General features: G+C 46.1%; 2 protein-coding genes across 3 annotated transcripts in view; one reads left to right on the top strand and one right to left on the bottom strand.

The window, feature by feature from the left end:
- The first annotated feature begins 92 nt into the window (after window positions 1-92).
- mdm4 (MDM4 regulator of p53) lies at window positions 93-27,829 on the top strand. 2 transcript variants are annotated; one of them, XR_009940242.1, is made up of 13 exons: window positions 93-246; window positions 1,176-1,251; window positions 1,365-1,439; window positions 2,043-2,176; window positions 2,451-2,500; window positions 3,290-3,354; window positions 5,321-5,435; window positions 5,768-5,928; window positions 6,401-6,592; window positions 7,381-7,449; window positions 7,910-11,011; window positions 11,811-12,102; window positions 27,630-27,829. XR_009940242.1 is itself a non-coding variant. In XM_062545421.1 (11 exons), the coding sequence occupies exons 2-11, from the start codon at window positions 1,177-1,179 to the stop codon at window positions 8,531-8,533; spliced, it is 1,560 nt and encodes a 519-aa protein (XP_062401405.1). In that variant the 5' UTR covers window positions 93-246; window position 1,176; the 3' UTR covers window positions 8,534-11,644. The 2 variants fall into 2 exon arrangements, 1 of the variants encoding a protein (XP_062401405.1); XM_062545421.1 differs by lacking the exons at window positions 11,811-12,102; window positions 27,630-27,829 and having other exon boundaries at window positions 7,910-11,644.
- The window catches only part of lrrn2 (leucine rich repeat neuronal 2), a 61,064-nt gene continuing 54,725 nt past the window's right edge, over window positions 21,596-27,934 (bottom strand). The window contains exon 2 of the mRNA XM_062545420.1: window positions 21,596-25,155. Within this exon, the coding sequence (XP_062401404.1) occupies window positions 22,578-24,773 (2,196 nt within the window). The 5' untranslated portion in view covers window positions 24,774-25,155 and the 3' untranslated portion in view covers window positions 21,596-22,577. The remainder of the gene's footprint in view (window positions 25,156-27,934) is intronic.

Here is a 27,934-nt window from a genome sequence, read left to right as displayed (position 1 = left end):
GAAATAAGAAGTGGTGAATTTCAGTCCGCGTGTCGTCCACACAGCCAATCAACCGCTTGACAGCGCAAACGCTTACACCGGAAATAGTTAGCTTGCGATTGTTTGAATTTAACACAGTGCTCAAGGTTGATAGATATACAAACCGGGCAATTAGCCATGACTTCAAACTGTTACAGATGTCAACTTTACACTTGTTTGAGATTATTTTACAATGTAAATAACTAGCGGTAGCAACATCAATTCAAGGTAAGCGTTGCAAGCAAGAACTTGAATCTATTTGAGTTATTTCAATAGCTATCAATAGCTAACGTTCCCCATGCCACGCACTGTGACAAGCTAACGTTAACGCCAACCAAAGGATGTCCACGAAACTGACATTAGTAGCAGCTAGACAAGTTACTGACACAAGTTAGTAACGTGGGTGATGCGATTCAGGATTGGGTTATTACCAGAAACCGAGTCTGGTTTCTCACTCTTGCTAATGGCTTTAGATGAGCAGACTCGTTATCCAACATAACGTTAACATTATGGCTAACGTTAGCTGTGACCATTTACTAGTAGTGCTAAGCATCGGCTAACTTAGCCAGGTAACGATGATGGAACACATCGTCAGTGAACACAAGGAATCTTTAATATAACAGTGAACGTTTTCATTATAAAATAACGTAACATGTTATTTCCTACGACACATCAAAGTCTAAAATTAAGTTATGCCTGCTGAATGATGCTGCGGTTACAGATAGCTAAAAGTGGTCAATTATCCTAGCTGTGCAACGCTAGCTAACGTTGTCTCAATGTGCTATCAACTAAACACATGATTTAACAATTAAGAATTAAAATTGCTGTAACATGAAATGCACTTGATGTTTTAATTGAACTCGTTTACTTTCAGGTTCAGTCCTTTTTGAATTGTGTAATTGATAGTTAGCATAGACCCTCCCAGTGTAACAGATGTTGTGACAGTGAAAGTTGCACACCTCCGCATGGACAAACATTACATTGAGTAAATGTTAAGTTACCTACGGTTCGATCTATTATCAGCGATATGTTAACTGTCTTATAAACCCAACCCAACCTCATTATGTGCTTGAAGACACCAACATATCCAGCCTGATTAGGTAGTTATTAACTTACAAGTTAACAATGAACACAACACAACTTCGTCTACCCCACAGGATGACTTCGTTTTCAGCGAATCCGTACTCGGGGTCAAACGCCTCATGCAGGAGTCTGCCAGGAGAGGGGAGTCAGGTGAGACCAATCATTTGTCAAAAGTCTTTTTGGCATTGTGTTAATAGGCCTGTTTCAGTTGTGCATCATCCCAGCGGTGTATGTGACTTTCATGTTGTTGATCTTGGTCTTAGGTTCAGCCTAAAGCTCCTCTCCTGCAGATTCTGCGGGAGGCAGGTGCCCAGGAGGATGTGTTTACTCTGAAAGAGGTGAGGAGCAGTGTTGCTAGATCAAATGTTCATAGTAGCGATGAGACCGGCACTGCATTTCTTCCGGCATGTTCTGCGTAATGTGCATGCATGTCAGTATTTGAAATGCCTCCTGCTTGAGGTTGAATCTTTTAACTGAACTGGGACTAAAATTAGAAAAAAAGCTATGTTGAACTAGTTAGAGAAAGTCCATAATTAATAGATTGTTTAGTGGATTCTACATCAGGGCAAACAATGCTGTTTTGATGGTTTATCAGACAGGTCACCGCCACTTCACATTTTTGAAGTCCAAAGTTGCTTGTAATAAGTGTCTTTTTGCAACTTCGGTGGAGAGCAGAGATTGTTCTAATAGATTTTGATGTTACCTAGTGAAACCTAGCCAGTGTGACCACAGTGTGTCCTGTCAGAGGCATGGCTGTAGGTCCCTGAGATTAGCAGGCTTTTTATGTTGGTCACATTTATATGTAATTTTGTTCTCAAATAATTCAATGTGGTATGGTACCTCACCACCTTCATCCAAATGACTTATATGTTTGTCCTGACTGTCCGATAAGTCAAAGCATAGATACTGTTGTGCTTATGGCTGCTATTGTTCCTCGTCAGGTTATGCACTATCTGGGCCAGTACATCATGGTGAAGCAGCTGTATGATAAGCAGCGGCAGCACATAGTCCACTGTCAGGATGACCCTCTGGGAGAGCTGTTAGAAGTGGACAGTTTTTCTGTGAAAAACCCCAGGTAAGACTGGACTTGCTCACTCCCAGCACTACTGACCTGTACATTGCCATTATCAAGATATCATAATCACCAATGTCAGTGTCATTGTAGCACAAATCGCTCTCAAAAGGTACAGTATCTTCAGGAGACTGATGTTGACAATAGCTACGGTTATAGGCGCAGCTCCGCTCGTTGAAAATGATAGTGTCATTGTAGCAGAAATGTAGAAGTATCATACACATACTGTATGTTGTTATGAACGGCACTGTTGTAAATGCTTAATTTTTGTTAACAGCCCCGTCTACGAGATGCTGAAGAAGAACTTATTTGTCCTGAACTGTGCTGGTAAGTTTGCGTTTAAGGGACCCACATTTCTAGAAAATGTGGTGATAGTCATGCATCTGTTTGTCTTGATTGGCTGTATTGTTTCCTGTGTTCTGTAAAATGGTGCCAAGTCAATCCTTTGTGTACATATGGAATACCATATGTAGGTACTGTTGTATAAGTGTGACTAATGGAAAAATGTCTTCCCTAAGATCTCATACAGTCATATATTTGTTAAAAATGCATAGTCCTGAGGAACTTCATCAAATTCTGCATTACTGTGTTTAAATTATTGGGCACACGTTCACCAAAGTTCATAATGGTACAAGACTTTGTGACTGAAGTGGTTGAAATACCTTCTGGTTTACATTGTCTCACTCATGCTACACCTCTCTAACATGGCAACTAATAAGGCTTGTGCCTCAGAGCAGTATGTGTGTGTGAAGTCTTTAGATGTAAACCTGGTTCTCTTTGTTAAGTCTTGACAGCAGTATGGTGATGTGTTGGTGTTGTGGCGGTTCAGTGTGTGGTGAGAGAAGTGCACGTGGTATAAGGCGAGCGCGCGTGGGTAAGTCCCCAAAGGCCTTTGGGGAGAAAACGCCAAAGCGCTGATCAGCTGATATCACATCTCCTCTACAGAGATGGAACTGGTAGCTAGTGTGTGTGAGTGCGACTCAGCGTGTGACTGTGAGTGAGAGAGAGTGAGAAAGTGTGTGTTTCTCCCCTAAGGAAGACGCCACATGACTGCCGTATGATTGGATAATAAAGACAGGGCATTGTCCTTGTTACTATGTCTCATTTGAAACACAGATGCAGCAAAGAATCTTTCTGTGGGCAAGGATTCTAGTGAGAGCGCGAGCGACGATCCCGGTCAGGTAAAATGACAGCATGGTGCACAGGAGCAAGGGCACCCTGCAGCTCTCACATGGCAAACACACTTCAAAGGTGGTCCTCTAGATTGGCCAGTATTAGTCTAAATTGACCTCTTGAAGTATTGGTAACATGAAAGTACACGTTTTCTGTTTTTTTGAAGGGCATGTCTCTTACCTTTTAAGTGTTAAGAGTACATACACTCCAAAGTAAAGCGCAAACTCTGGCTTATCTTTGTATGATCTTTGTTTGGTTGCCATGTAGGGGCAGGGTGTCCGTCTCCGTTGGTTTTTATCTGTACAGAGCTGCACCGTCTCTGTACTTCCCCATCACTGGGTGCGTGAGGCGGTTGCCTGGCAACATGGCCGTGTGACTGAATAAGGGCCGCGAGGGCCCCTCCAGCGCGTCCCAGGCGATGGGGGACAGAGTACCCTTCTCTGTTTGTCTCAGAGTCCCTTCTCTGCCCCGTTTCACTTCCTCTGGGGGAACCACAGCTTCTCCGACCGTCACTGGCCCTACCCAACCCCACCCCACCTCACCTCACCCCGACACCCCCTGTGCCCTCACCCACACCCCTCCTCTTAAGCTCATAACAAGCTCATTCATCATAAAGAGCAATATTACATGGTTTACTGGGCCACAGGATTATTAAGCAATCAGTTTTACCGAATTACATGCACTCCCCAATCTGACCTTTTAACTTTTCAAAAACAACCAAGGTTACATCCACACTATTCCATTTTTGTTTGAATTGGTTACGTTTTCACCTCATTTATACTACTACACCATTTTCGAGCTCCTGAAACAGAACGATTTGGACATACTAATTTGAGAACTACGGCTTTGGGTTTTATTGTGGCCAGCGAATCTGCAAACATCTGAAAACAAGAACATAGAAAATGACTCACTTTGATTTCCACTACTAGCCTGCCAGTGGTGAATGCAACATTGAGACTGAAATACAAGCCTTGTTGTTTTTGGTAGCATCTACTGTATATGCATATCTGTATGCATTTAGATTTACAATTTAATAATTCTGAGATTTGCATGAATGATAATGTGATCTGCGCTTCAGATAGCAAACATCCAACCAACCACCCACTGTCAATGTGTGCTGTCTGGACAAGATTAGGAAAATGCAAAATGCGTGTATGGACAATTTAAATATTTAAAATAGGAAAGCAATGGTATAGTGTGGATGAATCCTTAGATCATTGAACACTTGGTACTTTTTGCTACAGTAACTACAAAAGGTACCTTACAAATGAATCTTAAGGAGCAATGGGCAACACTATCAAACCGCAAAACACTAATTTTTGTTTGAAGTTGTGAATAATGAATAACACTGGAGTTTGTATGATGGATGTGTAAATAACATGAAAGGATATGTGGCCTAGTTCCAAAAGGAGCTGCTTCATGTTGGTGATCTCTTACTTTAAAAGACAGAGAGGTTGTCACTGTGTAGATGCAGAACTAACCACATTAGTATGCCTTTAGAATTCCTCCTGGTTTCCTGGACTTGAATTTAGCCTAGTCCTAGACCAAAAGCTCTTAATTAATGCTTCTTTCCCCCTGATACTGTGGGACTAGTCATAATCCATGTCTGGGAAAAAGGCCCAAAAAGAAGTCGATTCTAAATGAACCTTTGCTTGGCAGTGTGGCTCAGCATAGCATAGCATAGCATAGCATAGCATAGCATAAGCTCCATTGTGATCACTGAACTGCTTTGGTGTGAAGTGTGGTGCTGCTGCTTGAGCTGTTCTCAAATCAGTCTGGAAATGACACCACCCCCTCGGTCTGACCCCTTACCCCTCTGCCCTTACCCGTAAGCCTCCCTTGATTCCTTTGAGTGGCCCGTTGTTGCCATGCCCCCTCCCCTCCCCAGGCGCCTGCAGTAAAGGATCTGTGGTTCTCCCATGTGTGCTGCCCATGTCTGCCATGCTAACTCGTGCCCTTTGCCCCCGTGTCCAGGTCCCCAGCAGCATGTGTAGACTGGGTCTGGGCCTCGGGGTGCTCGGAGCCCCCGCCGCTGCTGGCTGTCCCTCGCAGACCACCTCCCAACGCAGACCACGCGAAATGGATGAAGGTCTGATGGCTCCCTCCCCTCAAACTTCATGATTCACAAGCGCATTGCTCAAAGCACCATATTCTGACAGTTGTCAGTGTTAAAGCTATTTTTGCAGACATCTTGTGTAGGGTATGTGTGTTGCTTTTTTCATCATTCCATGGAATTCCAGTAGTGAATTGATTAATTGCATGTATTTTGGAAATGGATTTAACTGGTGAGTAATTTTAGGCAATACCACACTACATTAGTTTTCTGACATGGTTAATTTTATCTTTGAAATATTTTAGAACGAGAAGTAGGTGCATCATTGTGTGTTTGCTGTGCTGAGGTCAAGTGTCATCTCTCCTCAGACTCATTAGATGGCCTGCCAAGATCAGCATGTAAAAGACCAAAGCTTGACGTCTCATTGGACGAGTGGGACTTGTCTGGGCTGCCCTGGTGGTTTCTGGGTAATCTCCGTAGCAACTACTCCCGTAAGAGCAATGGCTCCACCGACATTCACACTAACCAAGTAAGTGGTGGGCAGGGAAGGACCGACAGCTACACTAGACTACTCGTCCCTTCTCACAAAGAGACATGACCGTCTGGTCAGAACTTTGCTGCAGAAATTAGATTTGGCTACATTTGGTTATTTTGGTTATGTTATAGACAGGCAACAACAGGCACATTACGTTAAAGAATTAGCTTACATTATAATCTATTATAATACTGGCTAAACCACGTGTGATAGTGGCGCTTAGAACATAGACCACTCCTAAAACTATTGTTACGCACTGCTAACAGTTGTTAGACTCCGCTCCATGACATGTAGTGATTACAGTACTTCAGCTTGCTGAATTGGAAGAATTAGGATTGCGTGGTCACTTGCTGCATCTGACTGAACAATCTGTTAGTATCTTCCCAGTGTATCTATAGTATATTAGTGTGTCTTTATTCTTCAGATGCATATTGTGCACTAATGATTCCTATTTAAAAAACGGCAGATCTCTCCTGGGCAGGAGGAGGACACGGCCATCGTGTCGGACACCACGGATGACCTGTGGTTCCTGAACGAGGCAGAGAGTGAGCAGGTGAGCGTGGAGATGAAGGAGGCGGCGCTGGAGCAAGGCAGCGACGCAGAGTCTCCCCCTGAAGATGAGGAGGGGAACAACACCAGTGGCACCAAGGATAAAGAGGTACACACACACACACACACACACACACACACACACACACACACACACACACTAGGGCTGTCACTTTTCGAAAAAATCACCATTGATTGTTTAGACTGGTTGGTTGGTCTAATTGATTGAACAATCGATTCTCGAACGTAAAGTGACAGCCTTAACACACAAATACACACCTGCCCTCCTTACCCAGAACAGAAAACAAGAGACATTGTTGAGACAAGTATTGGCCTGATTTTTAAAACAATCTGATCTAAGCCAGAAGGATAAGGTGGTATGACACATTTGATTAAATGCTCATTCAGCTCAGAATGTTTAAGGATGTCTGGTGAATTTGACATCTGGCCTCTATGGTGCATTTTGTTCTTCCTTTTTATTAGCCGTGTCAAGCTTAAGTTTTAAGTGTCAGTGGACGCCTTTTGGCACCTTTGAACAAAATAATATGAGCTAGAAAAGCACTCCGAGGGCGCAAACCTCCACCAAGTGAAAACATAACTGCCTCCTGGATCCAGACAGTGATACGGACCACTCCTAAAATGTAATAGTTTCTTCCTTGGGTCATTTCAGACCTTCCATCCATAACTTTTTGCGTTATCTTGCAAACAAACACAAACAAACAAACAAACAAACAAACAAACCTAGATGCAGACATAACCTCCTCGGCAGAGGTAACAATATTAACAAATGCATCATGGTAAAATTATGTAATTGATTTGTTGTAATCTGTTTGTGTGTGTGTGTGTGTGTGTGTGCGTGTGTGTGTGTGTGTTTGTGTGTCTGTGTTTGCTTTGCAGATGGTAGAGGAATTAGATGAAGACTCTCAGTGTTTGAGTGACGACACAGATACAGAGATATCCACACAGGTATGTACTACTCAATGTACTCCTTACCCTAGCGAGGAAGAAAAGTATTTGTTCCGAGTTCATTGTCTACATTTTATTCTTGATACGATTATGTATTGATCAATTAATAATGTTAATATAGTTCATGGGTCAAAACACAGTATTAAAATGATTCATCTGCTATTCATCTGTGGTGTTGATCCTGCTCACCTTATGTGTTAATGCTGATGTGTGGATATTTATGTATGTTGATTAGGGCAGTGTAGGAGTATTTTGAATGTTGATTTATTTATTATTTATCTTGATTAGTTAATCTGTTTGGTCTACAAAATATCACAAAATATTGAAATATGTGAGAGACTGTCAGAGACTGTTTTCTGGTGGCCCAAGGTGGCACCCTCAGATGCGTTAAGCCTCAGCCTTGGCCTCCGTCTTCAGTGTGTTAATGGGAACTTCATGTGTGTGTGTGTGGGGTGCGCAGGACGCCTGGCAGTGCACCGAGTGCCGTAAGTTCAACACGCCTCTGCAGAGGTACTGCGTGCGCTGCTGGGCCCTGCAGAAGGACTGGTACCGAGGCTGCCCCCGCCTCGCACACTCCCTGTCCGTCCCCGACATCCCAGTGTGCAGTGGCCGCCCACCCAAGTGCCCTGGCGACCAGGGGCAGGATGACGAGGAAGACGACGACGACGACTATGAAGAGGAAGGTTTGGACGTGCCAGACTGCATGAGGACCATCTCGGACCCGGTCATCTTACCTTCCCACGTGGCGGCGCGGGATTGCCCCCGTCCCTCGTCGTCAAAGGGCAAGGGTCCCCGCCGACTGCCCCCGTCGGCCGAGGCTCTGTTCCGGGAAGGGGGCGAGAGCTCGGAGGGCGACAGCCAGGACACGCTGCTGGACGAGGAGATGGCGGCGACGTGCCAGAAGGACCTGCTGGAGCCGTGCAAGCTGTGCCGCGTACGGCCGCGCAACGGCAACATCATCCACGGCCGCACCGCGCACATGCTCACCTGCTTCCCCTGCGCCCGCAAGCTGCACAAGTTCCACGCCCCCTGCCCCGGCTGCGGCCAGATCATCCAGAAGGTCATCAAGACCTTCATCGCCTGATCACAGGCCGTTTTCTGGTTAGGATCGTTTTTTTTTTTGTAGATCCGGTCCTGTTAAGAGCCAGGTCTAGGCCAGATCCTTTTCTGTTATCAGCTGCTGTCTGGTACCATACAAGCATTTAATTATTAAACACATTTGCCATAAGAGTAGTCGGTGCATGAGCGGTGTTGGCAGTACGTAATGAATGGAAACAGAGTAAGTATATAAATGGAAGTAGCACTCCAGCGAATGAGGGAGACCAGATGATGCCCTTCAGAGCCTCACAGGTATATGGGACATGCGTTTAAAATAACAACAGAAGTATTTATTTATTTATTTTGGGGGGGGCAATATAAGAAATATTCTCAGACTGTAATTTGTCCTAAAATGTCGACTCCAATAACATGACCTAATGCAGTGTGTATATATTTATATATACTTAAAAAAGAAAACAATATATGTGAAGCTGTAGAGTAGATCTGCTAAAAGTGCATAGAATGTTCTCTTGAGAATAAGATGGCTGCCCTGTGTCGTTCTGTGACCTGTGACCTATCCCCTCTATTAGGTCTCTTATTAGCGGTGGAGCCGCAAAGACTCTTTATTAGCGCTGCCACAAGGACTTCATGTATGAGTGTGGACTGTCCTCTGTCTGAACTGTAGGTGTGCCAGACCTCAGGTATGAGTGCGAACTCTCCTCCATCTGAACTGTAGGTGTGCCAGACCTGCTGTCTGGCTGCAGGGTTGCCATCACGCCTTGCCCTTCCCCCCCCTTTGACTAGCCTGCTTTGCCTTTCAACTTCTAGACAGCCTGTGTCTCACTTTAGCCTTCACTTGCATACATGGAAACACTTGTCCTTGCCTCTGCATCTTTCATGAAGTGTGTATATGTAAATAATGTGTGTATATAAGAGGAGGTGTAATAGGGAGGCTCCTGCCTACGTGTGGATGTGCCCGCTCTCTATCTAGTGCCTCTTCATACAGCCTCCTCTTTGCAGAAGTGAAGTGTGTTTGCAGTTGCGGTGCTCAACATCTCTCTCTCTCTCTCTCTCTCTCTCTCTTTCTCTCTTTCTTTCTCTCTTTCTCTCTTTCTCTCTTTCTCTCTCTCTCTCTCTCTGATTGTGTCCCTGTATTTTTATTTTAGGTCTTCCTGAGTTAATGAGTTCAGATATGTTCTATCGTGTTTATTGCAATTGCAACCAGCACAGACTGACTGGTTTGTTCTGATTTGTATTGCATTGTTGTGGTGCCTCACAAATGTAGATGAAGGGGATGTTTTGAACCAATTTCCCGAAATAATGATTCCTGTATGAATAATTTATTTAATTTGTATGATGTTATTTTTACTGTACAAATTGAGTTCAGTTTCAGTTTATGAATTTGTAATTGTTTGGGAACGTTTTGACCAAATTCAGAATTTGTTAATGGTGTTGGAGCTGTTTGGATGGGTGGGAGCATGTTATGACTGCAAACAGAGGTGCCTTGTCGTATGAAGAAGTCCATGCTGATACAGTTTGTCTGCAGCTCTCCCCTCTCACAGTAAGAGGGCTCCAGTGAATGTTAGTGACCTGTAAAATGTCACCATGAAGAAGCATAAGAAGCCTCTGGAGAATTCTGGGTTGCCAGGTCTCCGGCATTATTCCCTCAGTGGCCTGTGGTCAGTGTTAGGGCCTAGTTGTTAACTCCTTTAGGAGTCCTGAAGGGAATAGGTCAGTGCGTTGCCAGATCTTTGGGGCGTTCTTCCTGTCACTGATTGTGGTGGGTGGGGGGGATCACACTCTCATAGGCACTGATGCTTGAAGGGAGGCAGCAGGAGGCATCAAAAACTATTTGAACACACACACACACACACACACACACACACACACACACGTGTGTCTCTCTCTCTCTGACACACACACTCACTCACTCACATCCACACAGATGCTCATATATACACAGAAACACTCACTTGTGCACACACAGATATATATGTTGGGTCTTTGTGCTTCTTTGCATCCACTAGACAGACAAATGTGCACACACACACACACACACACATACACTTACACGGAGATAGTTGGTATTTCTGTCAGAATTTTAATCTAATTTTACGGCAGGCTTTTTTTTTACTGTCTGGGTGATTTATCATTCCTTCAGCAAATCTCTAGATGAGGGAGAAAGACGACTGCACTCTCTGCATGCCTGCATTTTTGGATTCATTGTTGTATATCCTTGATTTGTGCGTTTTTGGCTTTTGTTTTGTTTTGGAGAGTTATGAGTGTTTTGTTGATGTGGTTTAAGCACTTACAACTTCAAGTGTTTGTGTTGAATAGGGCCCGACTCTTAATGCCTTTCCCTGTGGAGTGGACTCAGTACTTAGCACCATCGGCAAGCAAGCACACAAATAAAAAAAAAAAACCTTTTCCACATGGCTGAAGACGCAGGGGCGCATCTGAACTGGATCTCCTGTGAACGTGCCAGATATGGCCCAGATCAGCACCTGAACAAGAGGCCTTCTGGGTAATGGCGCTGTGGATGTACTGTGGTGTATTAGCCACCATAGACTGTATTAAAGATATATATTTATATAATCCTTCATTGGCCCATTAAGCGTTACACTGTTTATACTTGATTGCAGAGGCACCATCTCTCCATTTCTCTTTGCAGAAGCCCAACAATTGTGTTTGTTTTTGCTTTGATTGTTGTAAGTGCTCCACTACAACTGCATAACAACAGGGTTTTATTTGAATATGGTGCTCTGAGTGTGATGTGGTGTTTTGGCCACGTGGTGGCGCTTGTGGGCTTGTAGGTCCCTGCCAAGGTTGAGGCGCTGGCTGTTATGAGACGCTGCGCACGTCACTGCACAGCAGCAGATACGGTTGGCAGTGTATAGGCCACTATGCTTTGTATTAACTATTAATGTTGATATCGCTGACTTGTACTCCCAAGGAGATTGCTCTTCCTCTTATATTGGCTGCTATAGGTGCCGCCATTTTATTTTGTTTTAATTTGCTAAAGTCACTGCCATGAACAATGTGTTCGTTTTTTTGTGTGTATTACTTTATTATTTTATTGATTCTGCATTATAGATTGTTTAAACATTCATGGACATTGAAATTATATGTGAATGTTAAATAAACTAAGCTAAAATCACATCTTGACTTTTCATTTCGTTTGCAGGCACTGGGAGGCCCTGTCTGCAGAGAGTGTGTTTTGATTAATGCTGCCCTGTTTTCAGGGAGCATTTGGGGATTGGAGTGATGTCTGAAACTATGCTAATTGTTTGTAGTCATTAATTGTAGCCACTCCTTGCCCTCAGAGGCTGTGTCTTCTCTCAGTGGTGGTGGAGGCAGAAGCCAACTCCAGTTTAAGTGCCAGAGATGTCACATGGGCCGGCCAAATTTAGCGCTCTTTATGCTGTTGAGTGGATGCCAAGAGGACTGCACTGGTGCTGCCGCATCCATCTACCAAGGCTTCCATTCCACTCCTGACCACATGGAGGCGCTAATACACAAACATTCAGCCACTGCAGAGAGGCGGTAGCTGAGAAACGCATGCGGTGTGGATGCAGCATTGAGCTCCTCAGCAGAGAGAAACACACACAAGCACAGGTTGGCTCACATTTCCTTAATTCTGTCACAAAAAAACTGTTTGTGTGTGACGACCACTGCCACCTGCCACTCCGCAAGCCCACGCACACATTGCATGATCACACCAGCCGTATGGCCAGATGAATATTACAAGGTTGTTTAATTTCTCTGATCAAATTATCTTGTCATTTCAAAAGCTTGGTTTGACAACTAAACATGTGAGGGGCCAATCACCATGTGATTACAGTCTGATAATGTTGCTGTTTAAACTAGCCTCAAACTGGCAGTGCAGGCTTCTTCCCTAGGAGTTGCCCTTGAGGGAATAAGAGGGGGGGGGGGGCTTTCTTTCTCTATAGATTTATTCATTGACGCGTGTGGCGGCCCCCTCAAGCAGAGCACAGGCATAATTGAGCCCCCGTGCTAATCGCGCGCTAATCTCTTTCCTGTCCAGGTCAGTGCTTTCATGGGAGATGGGCTGGCTGACATTAGCAAAACTAACGACAGGTGAGCTAGCCTAATGACCGCAGCTGAGCGCAAGGAGTTGGTGTCATCTGGCAGGAGTCATGTATCTCTCTCCCTCTCTGTGTGTTTCTCTTGCTCTACGTGTTTTTGTCTGTGTCCCTCACACAGGGACAGGGACATACAGTACTTTTGTATTCATTTGTCTCAACTCACAAGTATATGGTTCCCCAAGCTCGTCAGTCTCTCTGACTGGCTTGGTCTGTGTGTCCGTCTTGATCCCTTATGACACGTCCAGTGACTCTGTTCCCTCTGGTTGTGTGTTGCTGTGTGTGGTAGTTCAGTTTGTATGGAGAAGCAAAAGGGTGGTCTCTGTGTGTCTATGTGAGTGTGTGGTATCTGGAGAGCACAGGCTTAATTCACAGAAAAGAAAGCCTCATTCTGGCTCTGTCTGCCTGGGATCCCTATTGTGTGCATCCTGTGATGTGCTGCCACAGTATTCTCAAGTGATGACGCTGTTCCCCATGGCTCTCATTGTTTCGGTGCTTCTCATTATTTATTTATTTATTTTACTCTTTCTAGTCCTTTTGTTTATTTCTTTTGTTTTCCCTGCAAAGGGCCTTGTCGTTACGCCCCGGTAGTCTTATTCGTTTGTTGTCTTTATGTTGCACAGACCTGTTTTTTTTTTTTTTTTAATGGGTAATACAGGGCATTTTTTTCCCTCCTCTCCTCTGTGGTGTTCATGACATGCTCATGAGGAAAAGAAGTCTGCTGGAATTCAATACATGTTCCTGGTGCTGTTTGACCTACGTTTTGCAGAGCTGTCGGAAGACTTTTGTATTTTTTTCCCCTTTATGGACTTGTTATTTCTTACAGCTGAACTAATATGCTGTTAAGCGGCAGGAACGTGCCGTCTGAAAAACCCAGTGGGCAATCAGCAGACTACTTCAAGCCCCTTGTAGACTCATCGTTGTTCTCTTACAAGCTCTCGATATTCTCTGTTTAGGAGATTTTAAAAGGTCCCCCTCTGGATTCCTGACAATAAACATCCAGATAGTGGATCTTCCGTCAGCCAGTGGGGAGGTCTGGGAGACAAAGGTGAAAAACAAAGCCGCGCTGACAGCCTGCTCGGTGGCCTATCAGCACGGTGCAGAGTTTCATAAGCGGTCGAGAAATACATGGCAGAAATCCTTAAACTGCAACATGACGTGTTGCTAATGGCACCGCAGAGGTCTCTGTCATTAATCACAAATGCAAACATGGAACTACGACGGGGCTCAGGGGAAGCTGGGAAATGCGCTGGAGAACTGGCATGGTATTGTATCTGCTAAGTTATTGTGATGGCTAGACAAATCGAAATAATTGTGATGCAGCTCAGCGATGTCTGAGTAAGAGCCCCTGTGGGCATCTCGTTTACCTCTGTCTCTTACAGATCCCTTTCTCTCTTGCTCTTTTTCTCTCCTCTTCAGTGTCTCTGCCTCTCTTGTATATCTCCTCTCTCTTTTGTTCTGCTTTGGCCTCTGTCATTCCTCTCTTTCCTTAGGTTTCTCTGTCCCACATTTCTCCTTCCTTGATCTCTCCTCTGGCCTCTCTATCGCTCTCTTTTTCTGTTGTGTCCAGTCTCCACACCCCCCCCCCCCCCCCCCCCCCCGATGTCTCTGTCACATCTGTCAGGACTTTATCTTGCCACAGTCCCAGATAGTTATTACATCCAGGTCAAGTTCTCCTGCTCATCACTGTCCCAACTCCCCAAGTGCCGGAAGCACGTCTCCACATGTCCCATCTGGCAAAGCAGCAGGATGGTGTGTCACTAACATACTGGCGATGGGGGAAACTCGTACCGCATGGCGCAGCGGCATGTACGTACTGTATGTGTGATATGGCTGAATCTCTGCTGTTGGGGTTTACATTGTTGACTTGCAAAGAGTTCTGCCTCTGTGAGTGTGCGATAGTGATGGATCTCATTACAGGGAGGTCACGTTTTACCCGCTGGTCGCATCTTTTTTACCCGCTGGCTCCTGGCATATCTCATCCATGGCCCGAGTGGAGAAGCAGCAGAGTCTCTGGTGTGCTGCTAATGAGGAACAGTTAGCATGCTCCACAGTATACAAACTAGGCACTGCTCCTAAGCTCAAGAATACACAACCCAGGAACAGTTCAGCTCCATACAAACTAGGAGCAGCTATCGTCTTACTCTAGAAACCTTGTTTAGGGGCAAATGCCTCAAAGTAGCTCCACGGACAGTGTACTGTACTTCTATTACCAAAGACTTTAGTAGGGTGGAGACAATTCACCACCAGAACAATAAATTGGGGTCTGTGAGGAGAGTCTGTAACACTAAATATGGCGGAGGATTTGGCAATGATCCGTATATGACCATGTAATGCTAAGAGCCAATTAAATGAAATTGTTTACATTTGGCCTTCTGTTTTCTTCCATCATCAACGTGAAGGGGTATTCACATGATCCCCAATGATATTATTCTTCATGTCGTTATTGTTTTAGTTATGTGTAAACGCCGTAATTCATATTAACGAGAACGATATTTGTTTATAGTTATTGGTGTGAATGGCCCTTTACATTGCAAAAGTTGGTGCATGCACAATGAGTAAGTCAACATGAAGAATAGGGCCTTTGTGATGTTGAGAGGTGGGGAATATAGGCCCCTGGAAACAAACTGGTGGTACGCTTCCCACTAGCAACAGACCTGTTACTGTACATGTCAACATTTGTCAATTTGTAAAAATCAGTGGTGGTGAAACCCCTAACAGGAGCCTGATCTCCTCTGATCTAGTCCAAAAGAACTGCCTGTACTGGAGGCATGTCCGAGATGGCGGATGAGTGGAATACTTGCCTTGAAGGACTTGAAGGAGAAGAAATGTATACCAACCACAAATGACTAGTAGTACTCCAGTGGTGAGACACGGTACACTTCTGGTTTATGCAACAGATACATATTGCAATATCTCAAAAACCATTCGGTATGGTTGATATTGCTTTAGGGGTGAAGTTGTGTTCCTTTGTGTAGCCTATTGAATGTTTATGTAATGTTAATGATGTGTTGACACTATATGACGATGTTGAAATCTGCAGTTGGTGTTAATACTCGTTCTGTCAGTGAATGTGTGTTTGAACTCAATGTCTTCTGCTCATGTCCGGCAGTAGTGTGTGTGTGTGTGTGTGTGTGTGTGTGGTGAGCACGCTTGTTAAACAGTGCTAGACCTGAATACGTCTGTGTCTGCTGTTTTGTTGTTGTTGAGCAGTAGTAGGCTGTCTGTGTGTACATGTGGGTATTGCTTGTGATGGATCCATATGCAGCCATGTGTGTGTGTGTATGTGTGTGAGATGGACCTGAATCTGTTCGTATTTGCTGGTGTGTTGTCGAGCATGGCTGTCTCTGGGAGAATGCTGGCTCTGCCTCTATCAGGGGAGAATGCTTGCAGTGGTGTTGACATTTGAAAGGTCAAGGTCTTGGATTTAGACAAATGTTTCTCAGAGACCCAGGGATTTTGTCACCCGTCATGGTGAAGCCTTTTTCTATGTCTTTTTTTAAATGTATTTATTATTGAACTCTTCCAGCCTACAGAATGGTGATTTGGAGGAGGCCACACATTGCATGACTGACTACCTGAACTTCTGTATGGATGTTGTTGTTCCTACAAGAACTGTGCGCTGCTTTCCAAACAACAAGCCTTGGATAACCAGCAATGTCAAGGCCCTTCTAAATAGGAAAAAGATGGCGTTCAAAGAGGGGAACCAGGCAGAGCTGAGGCAGGTGCAGGGGGAGCTCAAAGTCAGGCTGAAAGAGGCCAAGGAGGACTACAGGAAGAAGGTAGAACAGAAGCTGCAGGAGAACAACATGAAGGAGGTCTGGGATGGAATGAAGACCATCACTGGCCTAAGGAAAAGCAGCAGCTCTGTGGAGGGCGATCTGGACAGGGCGAACCATCTAAACCAGTTCTACAACAGGTTTGATTGCCCTGCTTCAGTGGACAATGGTCGGCCACCATCACCATCACCAGAACCATCAACTGCCTCAGTGGACAATGGTCGTCCACCATCACCATCACCATCACCATCACCAGCACCATCAACTACGGACACTGCTCTTGCTGGTTTAACTGCCCAACTCACACCTCCCCCCTCACCCCCAGTGCAGCACGTCTCCCCCTCCCCTCCCCCCCAGGGTGACCATGACTATGGTAACCCCTCACCCCCTCCCCTCCCCTCCCCCCTCATCATAACGGCAGATCAAGTTAGGGGACAGCTGAAGAGACTCCATCCCAGGAAAGCAGCCGGGCCTGACGGACTGTGTCCAAGACTGCTCAAGGCCTGTGCTGCTGAACTGGGAGAGCCACTGGAGCACATCTTCAACCGAAGTCTACGTCTCGGGAGAGTCCCAACACTGTGGAAGACATCATGTCTTATCCCCGTCCCCAAGAAACCACATCCACGTGAGCTGAATGACTTCAGGCCAGTCGCTCTCACATCACACCTGATGAAGACCCTGGAGAGACTGGTTCTGGGGATACTTAGGCCACAGGTGCGCCATGCACTAGATCCGTTACAGTTTGCATACCAGGAGAAAGTGGGCGTCGACGATGCAATCTCATACCTCTTACACAGGACACACTCTCACCTGGACAAGGGGAAAAGTGCTGTGAGAATCATGTTCTTTGACTTCTCCAGTGCTTTTAACACCATCCAACCCCCCAGACTGAGTGACAAGCTCCTGCTGATGGGTGTGGATGCTCATCTGGTATCCTGGATTGCAGACTACCTGACAGAGAGGCCACAGTTTGTCAGACTGAAGGACTGCCTCTCCAATACTGTAATCAGCAGCACAGGTGCTCCACAGGGAACAGTGCTCTCTCCTGTCCTGTTCACCCTGTATACGTCCGACTTCTGCTACAACACGGAGTCATGCCACATGCAGAAGTTTTCAGACGATACTGCTATTGTGGGATGTACCAGGGATGGGCAGGAGGAGGAATACAGGAGCCTGGTGGAGGACTTTGTGCAATGGTGCAGACTAAACCACCTACAACTCAACACGGCCAAGACCAAGGAGATGGTGGTAGATTTCAGGAGGTCTAAGCCTGCTCTACTGCCAGTCACCATTGAGGAGGTCAATGTGGAGGTGGTGAACACATACAAGTACCTGGGCGTACATCTGGACGATAAACTGGACTGGTCAGTCAACACTGAAGCAATATACAAGAAAGGGCAGAGCAGGCTGTACTTCCTGAGGAGGCTGCGCTCCTTCAATGTCTGCAGCAAGCTCCTCTGGATGTTTTACCAGTCTGTTGTTGCCAGCGTCCTCTTCTATGCTGTGGCATGCTGGGGAGGAAGCACTAGGAAGAGGGACGCTGGGCGACTAGACAGGCTGGTAAGGAAGGCTGGCTCTGTTGTGGGAGCTGATCTGGAGTGCATCACTTCAGTATCAGACAAAAGGACCCTGAACAAGCTACACAGCATCCTGGACAATGACTGTCATCCACTCTACAGCACTATCATACAGCAGAAGAGCTTGATCAGCTGGAGACTACGCTCCATGACATGCACAACAGACAGACTGAGAAAGTAATTTGTACCCAGGGCCATACAACTGTACAATGCTTCACTGAAGGGAAAAGGAGAGTTGGACTTCTATGCATAGTATATCTGCACCTCCACCCTCTTATACACTTACATGGCATGGCTTACATGTCTACCCTCATGTCTAACTCTTATATTATTACTATGTTAAGTTTATTTTAATTGTCCATATATTTATATTAGTACTGTTATTATTATTACTATGCTTACATTTTGTACTGTACATATTTATTACTGGTCACTAGAATTTAATCTTGCACTGTTGCACTGTTGGACTTATTTGCACTACCAACTTGACACACACCTCAGACTGGATCACAGTACCAATCCTCAGTACATTCATGCATACCTTATCTATAGTATTCTACTGCTCCTTTAGTCATGTTGATTGTTGATTTGCTTTTTAATTTTCCTGTTTACATTGTTTACATTGTACTGTATGTTGTGTGTGGTGTCTTAAGCTGCTGGGACCTTGAATTTCCCCTTGGGGATCAATAAAGTATCTATCTATCTATCTATCTATCTATGCTCTGTACTCAGCATTACACCTTTAGCTGACTGATATGAATAAGTACAATATTTTCATCTGAATGCAGTAAGGAGTTTATGGTCCAATAGGAGAGAGCTTCTGTTGGGCAGCAGGGGGTTAGGCTGCTTTGCTGTATGTGAAAAGAGTGAGAAGAGCCTGGTATAATATTAGGTGAGTGTATAGCCAAAATATGCTCATTGAAAGCTGTTGGTCACTGTGAAGTCTGACCTCCCTCTCTCTCTCTCTCTCTCTCTCTCTCTCTCTCTCTCTCTCTCTCTCTCTCTCTCTCTCTCTCACACACACACACACACACACACTCTCTCTCTCTCTCTCACACACACACACACACCACCTAAAGCTGCCTAGTTTTAGTTCATTAGCCTGTGTCACTTCCCATTGCTGCACTACCCCCACCTCCCCCTTCTCTGTATTCCATTTTCCCAGTCAGGTGGCCTTCCTGCGCCTTATGGGGAAATCAATAGCCACACTAAATAGATTTCACAATCAATTTTTCTATCATCGTCGTCCGCGTGCCCCGTCACTGCCAGCTACCGGTGGAGCCGCGGCGTCACAATTAAAACTGGCCCTGAACAAACAAATCAAGTAGAAAGGGCTTATATCAATAGTCGGGTGGCTGTTGTCATGGCTAAGTGCCTTTCAAAGGCTGGACCATGTTGATAGGGAAGATACAGAAGGTTTTAGGCAGAAAGAAATCAATGAATTGATGGCTAGATTTAGCCTATGTTCTAGTGTATGTGCATGTGACTGTTATGTTTCTATTAACCTTTAAAAGGGTGGGTTTTGAACATTCTAACACAAGATTCCATTCCGCAACAATTCAACGTTCTAAAATTCTATGTAGAATTCAATGAACCCAGACATTCTTTAGAATGTTAATTTTCCAACATTCCAAACACACCGGTGTGACGGTACACTCTTAAGGGTTAAAGTTATATCTGTATGTATACATACAGTACGTGTAGTATAATGATATAACATAAATGCATAAACTTTCAGCCATTTGACATTTTCATGTACCGTATAAGCCAGACAGTTTTACTGTAGAGAATCACAACCTGCACTGAACTGTGACATTTGGTATTGTTGGTTGTTGAGTTAAGCCCACATTTAATCAGAAAGTCATTGATCCAGTTAATGACAAATTATGCTTTATACTTGAAGTCAAACCTCAGAGCAGACAGCTCCGGTTCATGGACCGCTGCCGTAGCCGGTCTGGTCCGTGCAGTGGGACCCTGCATCAACTCATTAATTTCCCACCTCCCCTCATTTGCATCTTTAAATGCAGTAATATAACAATGTTCCGTGGAGCAAGTGCTATGATTTCAGCTTTGATCTGTGAATGTGACTATTTGGGGGCCCTTCCCCATTAAGGGCCATGGTTACAGTTCACTGGTGCAATGGACTTGATACTTTGCCATTTTCTGCCCCTAATGGGAAAGGCAGGGGTGCATTGGGGTGGCCAGAAAGGCATATCAAATGAGCTAACTCCATTACCTGGCAGGCCTTTGATCAGTTTAGCCAGGCCTAATGAATGTGGTGGATTTCAAAAGTGCTGTTTTAATGAAGTAATCTTTATATAACTGACATTAGCTGGGTTATTTTTTTGTAATTTTGGACAGGTTTTATAACCAATTGCAATGTTTTCCACATGGTTGCACTTATTACTTCCAATAGCCTCCCCCCACCTCTCTGCTCCCATTCCCTCCACCCTCTGAGCAACTGGCCCACCACCCCACTCCCTCCTCTTACACATTAATCACTTTCCTAAGGCACCCATTTTTAGAAAGTGGGTTCTTCACCGTAAGTAGGATTCACTTGAGGGTCTGAGAGCATGGGAGAGGGGCATGCTGGGATGGAGGAGTGCTGCACCATCTGCCTCAGAGAGCTGGGGTATCTCTCGGGCCTCGAGCGGTTCTCTTCTTTTTTTGGGAGGGGGGGGGGGGCTGTCCTGAAGCTTGTTAGGATCTGTTTTAAACCACTTGCGAATATATGAATTTTAATGAAATGTTTGCAAATTTATGGTCACAATAGTGACGGAACCTACAAATGATTCCAGTTATTGCTGGAGTTGAAAGACTGTAAAGCACTGTAATGATAAGACTGACATTTCTCATGCTGGGATGTGATAGAAGGCAGTTGTGACAGTATACCAGAACAGTAGAGCCAGGCTGTGATGTATCAGTCCAAAATGTTTTAATAATAGCTCAAAATAGTATTTAACACATAAGTCATCTAAATTATCTTTGAAAGAGAAGCAGTACATTGAATAGGAAATTCAGATCGATTTATGTACAGCTTAGGGTAAAAATCAAACATAAAGTGAACCAGTTACCAAAAGAAGGTTATTACAGGGCATTTAGAGGGGATTGATGAAACATGAGGACACATCAATCACAGATAGACAAAAAACGGAAACGAAGCCGGGCTACCATAAAATGACGTTACATTAGAAAATGGTCTCCCACTACTCAGCCAACTGGAGTGAAGATGAAGCACAGACTCCTGGGTGCTTCGCTTGTCTGTTACATCTGACGTCTTGTCTCACTCCTCCACCATCTTCCAACCTACTTTTTTGTCCCTCTATCAAGCTCAAAGTCAGTCTGACTGGGATGCAGTTTTGGCGGTTGCACCCAGCAATCTGACCGGGAGGAAAAGAGAGGTCATGTCATTGGCCGGCTTCTCAGTTCTCAAAGAGGAAATGGCACTCTTGTCTGCTGTTGCTGTTGCTGTGGCATTTTCACTGCGTGAGAGAGATCACGCCATCGGCCCCTCACAGTAAGACAGACATAGAAATCCCTCTTGTGTGTCACTGGCACCAAATGCTGGCTTGTCTTGCCGGAGGGGAAGGGACGCTTGTGCCAAACCTCCCCGACACTCCCTCCCCCTCACCCCTCACCCCCACAGAGTGTCCTCCAGCTTTTTTCCTTTGTTACCTTTTTGTGAACTTTTCTCTTCTCTCTCTGCATCACGTTCGAGGACACATGACTCTTAACAAGAGTCACATAGACAAAGTGAGTCACAGTAGACGCGGGGTCCGCATCATCCAGGTGCTCTTTTCATAGGCTCGTGTGACCGGGTTGCTAAACCACAGATGCCTCCGAGCTAAAAGAATCGCCCATCTTACGCTTCATGGCTGTTTGGGTTGCTGATGTGGAACTGTTCATTTAATGAACTGTTATTGTTTTACCTGCTTCCTGTGGTCACTGGTCTTCACCTGTGAGCTGTGTACTCAGACCCTCTGACAACATAGATGTGTTTTTAGAGGCAACAAACAAAAATGCTGCACACCCTAGCAACAGCACTCTTCTCATTGCTTTTCCCACAAAGTATTTTTAGTCTTAAAAAGTAGAAAAGTACCTTCTTTGCCTTTTTTTTTAACCTGAACAGATGGTAACTGGAGGTCTTTTTGCCCCAGACTCATGTGTTTTGGTCTTAAGAGACAGCTGGGTTGACCCATTTTATATTATGTGAACCACTGGTCAAGTCAGTTCACTCTCTTCCTTTTTATGAAAAAATATATTATTACACATTTGGACATCTCTTATACAGATCGGTTGAGTTCATTGGTAGTGTAAAAGTCAACTGTTCCTTTTTTTTTAGCGTGACTGAAACATTTGTTTTCATGGTGTATACATCTGAATACATTTACGAATGTTTTCAATATATATATTGTATGTATACTCTTTATAAATTTGTATAAATACCAATAAATCAGTTTTTACATTGTTGAAGAGCACATAGTCTCTTTTCAGTTTTATGGAGTGAGTTTTGTTGTATTCCAATTTGAGTTAGGACTTGGGTGTGGTTGTTAGTTCTGGAACCTGTCGACAGCTTTACCAGACTTTGTGTTCTTGATGTTGTGAATTCCTTGATACCTGACGTCGTCCGCTCAGCATTTCTCCACTGGAGAATCCTGAACTATCGGGGTCTGTTGACACTTCAGGAGCTCTTTGCTCTGGGCATCTTCTGCGGACTCCCTGCCTTTGTCAGGGCAGCTCAGCTGCTTCTGCGAGAGAGCAAGAAGAGGAGGAGGAAGGGCATAAAGGACAGGCGCTGCCATGAAAGCTTTGGCCTCCTGCGACAGGAGCATGGTGTGTGGCTTCCCCATCTCTTCCTCCTTCCAGCCGAGTGAGGCTCCGCCCTGACACGTCCGTGCGGCGAGTAAGAGGAGCAGTGCGGACACGGCGAGCAGTACGGCGGGGGTCAGGTCGGGCGTCTCGGCTGTGGCAGGCAGCTCTTTCGTCCGGAGGTGGACACAGGATGTCTCGTTGGGACCCATGTGTAGACAGACCTTGTAGTGTGTGCCGGGCTGCAGGCGTGTGAGGTTGAAGCCGCGGGTGCCGGCCAGGATGCGGCGGCTGTGTCGGCGCGTGTCCTCCAGACTCCCGTTGGACAGCCACGAGAGCCGGGCGGCGGGGACGTTGCGTCCTGCTTGCCAGGAGAGCAGGGCGTAGCGCTCACTCACGCCTCGTACCTCCAGCTTGTCTTCGCTGGGCTGGGCACTCGCCACCGGGATCCACGCCATCCCTTCCACTCTCAGAGTCAGGCTCCGCGTGTCGGCCCCCACCAGGTTTTGGGCCACACAAGTGTAGAACCCGGCCTCCTCTGGCGTGACCCCCAAGATCTCTAGCGTTCCCTCAGTCAGGACCTGGTAGCGCCCATAGCTGGTGGAGGGGGTCAGTCGAATCCCTTTGGGAATGACCCAGTAGATAGCTGGCTCTGGCTCGGCCAGGGCCCGGCAATGCAGGGCAATGTTCTCGCCATGCTTTATCTGGATGAAGGTGGGGAAGGTGCTGGGGGCGATGAGTGGCAGGCAGCTGTCGGCCATTTCGCGGAACGACACATCCTTGACCCGCTGGGCCTTCAGCTCTGGTGGCTCAGAACAGAAGGTGGACTGGGGCTCGATAAAGCGCACGGGCTTGTCGTTGTCTGCACCCATCCATCGGATGAGGCAGTCACAGCGGATGGGGTTGGTATGCAGGCTGATCTCCTGCAGGTTGGGTAGGGAGATGACTGTCTGCCGGTGAAGGGCGCTCAGGGCATTGCTGTTCAGCATCAGACTCTCCATGCTGGACAGGCGCTGGAAGGCCTTGGGGTGGATGTAAGAGAGCCGTGGGTTGTTGGTAATCTCCAGCTTGGTGAGCTCTGGAAGGTTCTCCATGGCAGAGTGCTCGATGGATACTAGCTCATCCATATTGTTCAAGCCCAGCTCTTTTAGGTGAAGCATGTCCCTGAAGTCTCCCTTCTGCACCAGCTGGATCGGATTCTTGTTCAGATCAAGGAACTTCAGCTCTGGAAGCTTCTGCAGGGCCTCCTTGGGAACTTTGGTCAGCAGGTTGTCATAAAAGGAGATGCTCTCCAGGTTGGTCAGCCCCTCAAGGGATCGGTCAGACAACTCACGCAGACCCATCCCTGCCAGAACCAGGCTGCGAAGGGAGGCAAGGGGCTTGAAATTGAGGTCCTGTATTGTATCCACTGGGTTCCCACCGATCATCAATACCTCCAGCAGGGGCAAGTGGTGGAACCAGCGCCTGTCGATCACCACCAGCTGGTTGGAGTTCAGGTGGAGTCTGAGCAGGTTCTTCAGACCCTTGAAGGCCCCGGGGGCGATGCTCCGCAGGCGGTTGTGGTTCAGGTAGAGCTCCTGGAGTCTCGGCAGGCCCGAGAAGGCGGCGTCTGGCAGGTGCCTCAGTTGGTTCTCCTCCAGGTGGAGGCTCAAGAGGGAGGGCAGCTCTGTGATGCGGACCTGGCGTGTGGTACTGAAGCTGTTCTGGGAGAGGTCCAACTCGGTGAGATTGGCCAGGCCGTCCAACTCACTCTGCTCCAGGGAACTGATGAGGTTGCTCTGCAGCCGGAGGGTCTGCGTGTCAGCGGGAAGTGACGAAGGGAGAGAGGTGAGCAGGAGGTTGTTGCAGTCCACCGTCGGGGCCTCCTTGTAGACAGACTGGGGCGAATACCAGGGCTTGATCTGACACACACACTGATGAGGACAGGCCACCCTCCAGGGCATGGAGTGGATGACAAGGGAGCTGGCCACTCCAAGAAGCAGGTGAGTTTGAAACAGGAACATGGTCATCTTCAGCATTTTTATTATCCTGTACTATTTTCCCTCCTTGGGATTTAACCTCTATGATATTGTGCACTGGAACCTTAAGAAACAGGGGAGTCTCTCAGAAAAGTTTATTCACTGATCTTTGAAGTTAAAGGAAAGTTTTAGGTTCAGTGAAGTTTAGCGCAGACATTGTCTGTGGAATTTGCCTTTTTCTGTTTCATGGTCTCCGCTTCTCTTAAGTTGTCAGTTAGATTGACGTGAGCTGAGGTTCGCTCTCCTTGCATGTAAGCCTTTGGACAGGGATGCTCTGTACCCTGATTCTTAAGATAGGGATTTCTCTCTGTCTGTCAGTGAGTCACGCTCACATAGTGGCTTCAGCGGATATCACAGAGAGATACCAGAGACTGGATCATATCTGAAAAAGAGAGGGAGAGAAAAATGGAAATGTTTAGTGTTTATAATCATGAGCATAAACGACTTGCAGTACATTAAAACTACATTATATTCATACATTTTTAATCCAATGTGTTCCATTTTGCTTTGACTTGGTACAGTGCAGTCATCGCATCTCATTATTCCAATGTACTCTATGCGGTTATGTGTACATATCAAAACATCATTTCATGATTTCTCCCCCCTCAATTTCCTATTTAGCTTTATAGAGGAGAATCAAATTAAAGGGAGCAACCCCTCGGTTGGAATCATATAACATCGTGTGTGCTGCCTCGCCACTCGGATATTTTTCTCCCTCAAAGAGCCACTCTAAATTAGTTCTGGGACATTACGGCTGCGCTCCCTCCGTATTTCTCTCGATGTTGGCGAGTGACTCCAGCTGAAATGAAAGGGAAATTGGGGCTGAAATATGGTGAACCTAATTCCGGGCTTAAGATTTAGCTTGGCAAATAATCATGGCCTGGATATTACTCATCCACAAACAACCTCGGAGAAGAAGCTGGGAAATTATTATTTTTTCTTCTCCTTCCTTTGGCAAGGTCTGAAGGCAATGTCCTCTGAGCTTCTGGAAGGTCTTTCTGTATTGTGCATTAATTTTATTAAAATACAAAAAGGGACAAACACAATGGCACTTTTGGAGATGGGGTTGAGGTGGCCATGAAAGAAGTATTACATTTACAGTATACTATCAGTATGCTATTGTTCTCTCCAACAAACTAATGTATAAACTCTCAAATGAACTAGTCCTTATTTGCACAGTTGCAAATGACTGGATTTTCATATTAAATGTATCCTCAGAGATAATGTTGAGCTACAGGTTATTTAGCTATTTAGTTATTTAGTTAAACATGTGTTTATGCATAGGAGGCACTTAAAATTGACTGTATTTAAACTCACAATCCCATCTAGATTTCTTGGTTGACATTGAAAGGCATCATACTGCACTCTGTATGCCTGACAAAGATTCATGTTGGCAGAAGTAACACAAAGTGTCATCGGAGCAAAAGTAATGCAAATTTCCTATCAACAAAACTTGTTTGCGGGCTGTTTCCCCGTCTCATCGAGCCTGAATACCGGTGAGCCAACAACGAAATGTCAGAGCCCCCCCCGGCCCAGCGCTCTTCTTCTTGAGTGAAAAGACGTGTTCTTTTGAAGGTAAAAGCCCTATTCCCCCCTCCCCTCCCTGCACTCCCAAGCTTGCTCTCGCTCGGCCCCGTTCCATTCTGCTTCTGCTCTTGAAGATCGCGGCGCCATATTCCTCCCGTCCTCAGACGGCTGGCCAGGCCTCACTCAGGCACTCGTCCTAAGTGGCAGGTTGGCAGGGCTCTTTACTGGCTCTGATTATTCTGTCCATTCTACCTCTCCTCCTCTCCGTGCTCCCCCAAAGTACTGCCTCTCTCATCCAACCTCTGTGAATGCTCAATTAGTCCTAATGCTCGGCCCTCTCTTTCCCTCTCCCTCTTGTACGCCTGGGGTTTACCTGCACTGATCTGAGGTGTTTGTTCTCCATTCTCTCTCTCTCTCTCTCTCTCTCTCTCTCTCTCTCTCTCTCTCTCTCTCTCTCTCACACACACACACACACACACACACACACACACACACACACACACACACACACACACACACACACACACACACACACACACACACAAGAAATGCACACAAACACAGACCCACATACACAAGCATACACAAAAGCAAGGGGTGGAGATGCTTGTGAACAGGTGGAACTGAAGGAGTGATTTGTAAGACTTGGTTCATAGAGAGAGATTATGAAACTGGACTAAGAGAGACCCTGGAGGAGAGAGTGAAAGAGAGAAACAGAAAGGGGTCAGAGAGAGAAAGAGAAATTGATGCAGGGAGAAAAGGGAGGAGAGAGACATATAGACAATCATAAGCCTTTAGAAACAGGGAGAGTGAGGGAGCATGAGGGGGAGGTAGAGAGAGAGAGAGAGACTGAGTGAGTGAGTGAGCATGTGAGCCTGACTGAGAGCTGGAGCTGGAGTGATGGCTAGAGCTCGCTGAGCTGCACCGCTGGCTCTCCTGGCAGCCACCAGAGCATGCAGCCCGCCGCATCTTAGCTCGTTTACAAAGTGTCATGCTCCCAGCAGCATCACGCCTTACAACCGGGCTCCCAGGATGCACCTGCCACCTCCCGCCCCGACGCCCCCGATCCACCTGACAGCCTGACTGGTTGGCGCGGGAGTCATGCTGGCTTTTGCCCATTCTCTGCCCATGTCATAACGAGTCGTCAGGGTGTCGTGAGTGGTTCTAATGTGAGCTGAATGGAGATGGTGTGTGTATGTGTGTGCGCATAATGAATAATGCATTCCACTCCCTATTCACCACTAATCGCTGGTGCCCTCCTGTTCTCTCTCTCTCTCTCTCTCTCTCTCTCTCTCTCTCTCTCTCTCTCTTTCTCTCTCTTCCTCTCAGGCGTGTGTGGAGCAGATCAGAATGGACGGGACATTGCCCTCAGACACACAGGCGTGCAGAGGGGCAGCATGGGGGCGCTGCTGATTACGGTCCTGAAGGAAACAGCTGTCCAGCAGCCATAGTACCTCACTGCAGGGTTCCTCTGTGCACAGCACAGGCAATCTACACTGAGCACTGGCCAAGACTGCCGTTTATCATGTGGAAATAAATCTGTTTTCACCTTTCTGCTCATTATAATGGTGTCCTAACGATTCTCCTGCTCAGGAGCCAGATCCTGTATTTATATATCTGGGCCAAGTTGCCCA

The sequence above is a fragment of the Sardina pilchardus genome, chromosome 9 (assembly GCF_963854185.1).
Source record: "Sardina pilchardus chromosome 9, fSarPil1.1, whole genome shotgun sequence".
NCBI lineage: Eukaryota > Metazoa > Chordata > Actinopteri > Clupeiformes > Clupeidae > Sardina > Sardina pilchardus.
Note: the sequence above shows the minus strand (reverse complement) of the source record. Positions and strands in the feature narration are given on the sequence as shown.

Excerpts from the sequence above, each read along its gene's own strand:
- mdm4 (XM_062545421.1), top strand. The coding sequence starts at position 1,177 with ATGACTTCGTTTTCAGCGAATCCGTACTCGGGGTCAAACGCCTCATGC. Across the intron at positions 1,440-2,042 it reads ATGTGTTTACTCTGAAAGAG|GTTATGCACTATCTGGGCCA; the intron begins GTGAGGAGCAGT and ends GTTCCTCGTCAG. Across the intron at positions 5,929-6,400 it reads CCGACATTCACACTAACCAA|ATCTCTCCTGGGCAGGAGGA; the intron begins GTAAGTGGTGGG and ends AAAAAACGGCAG.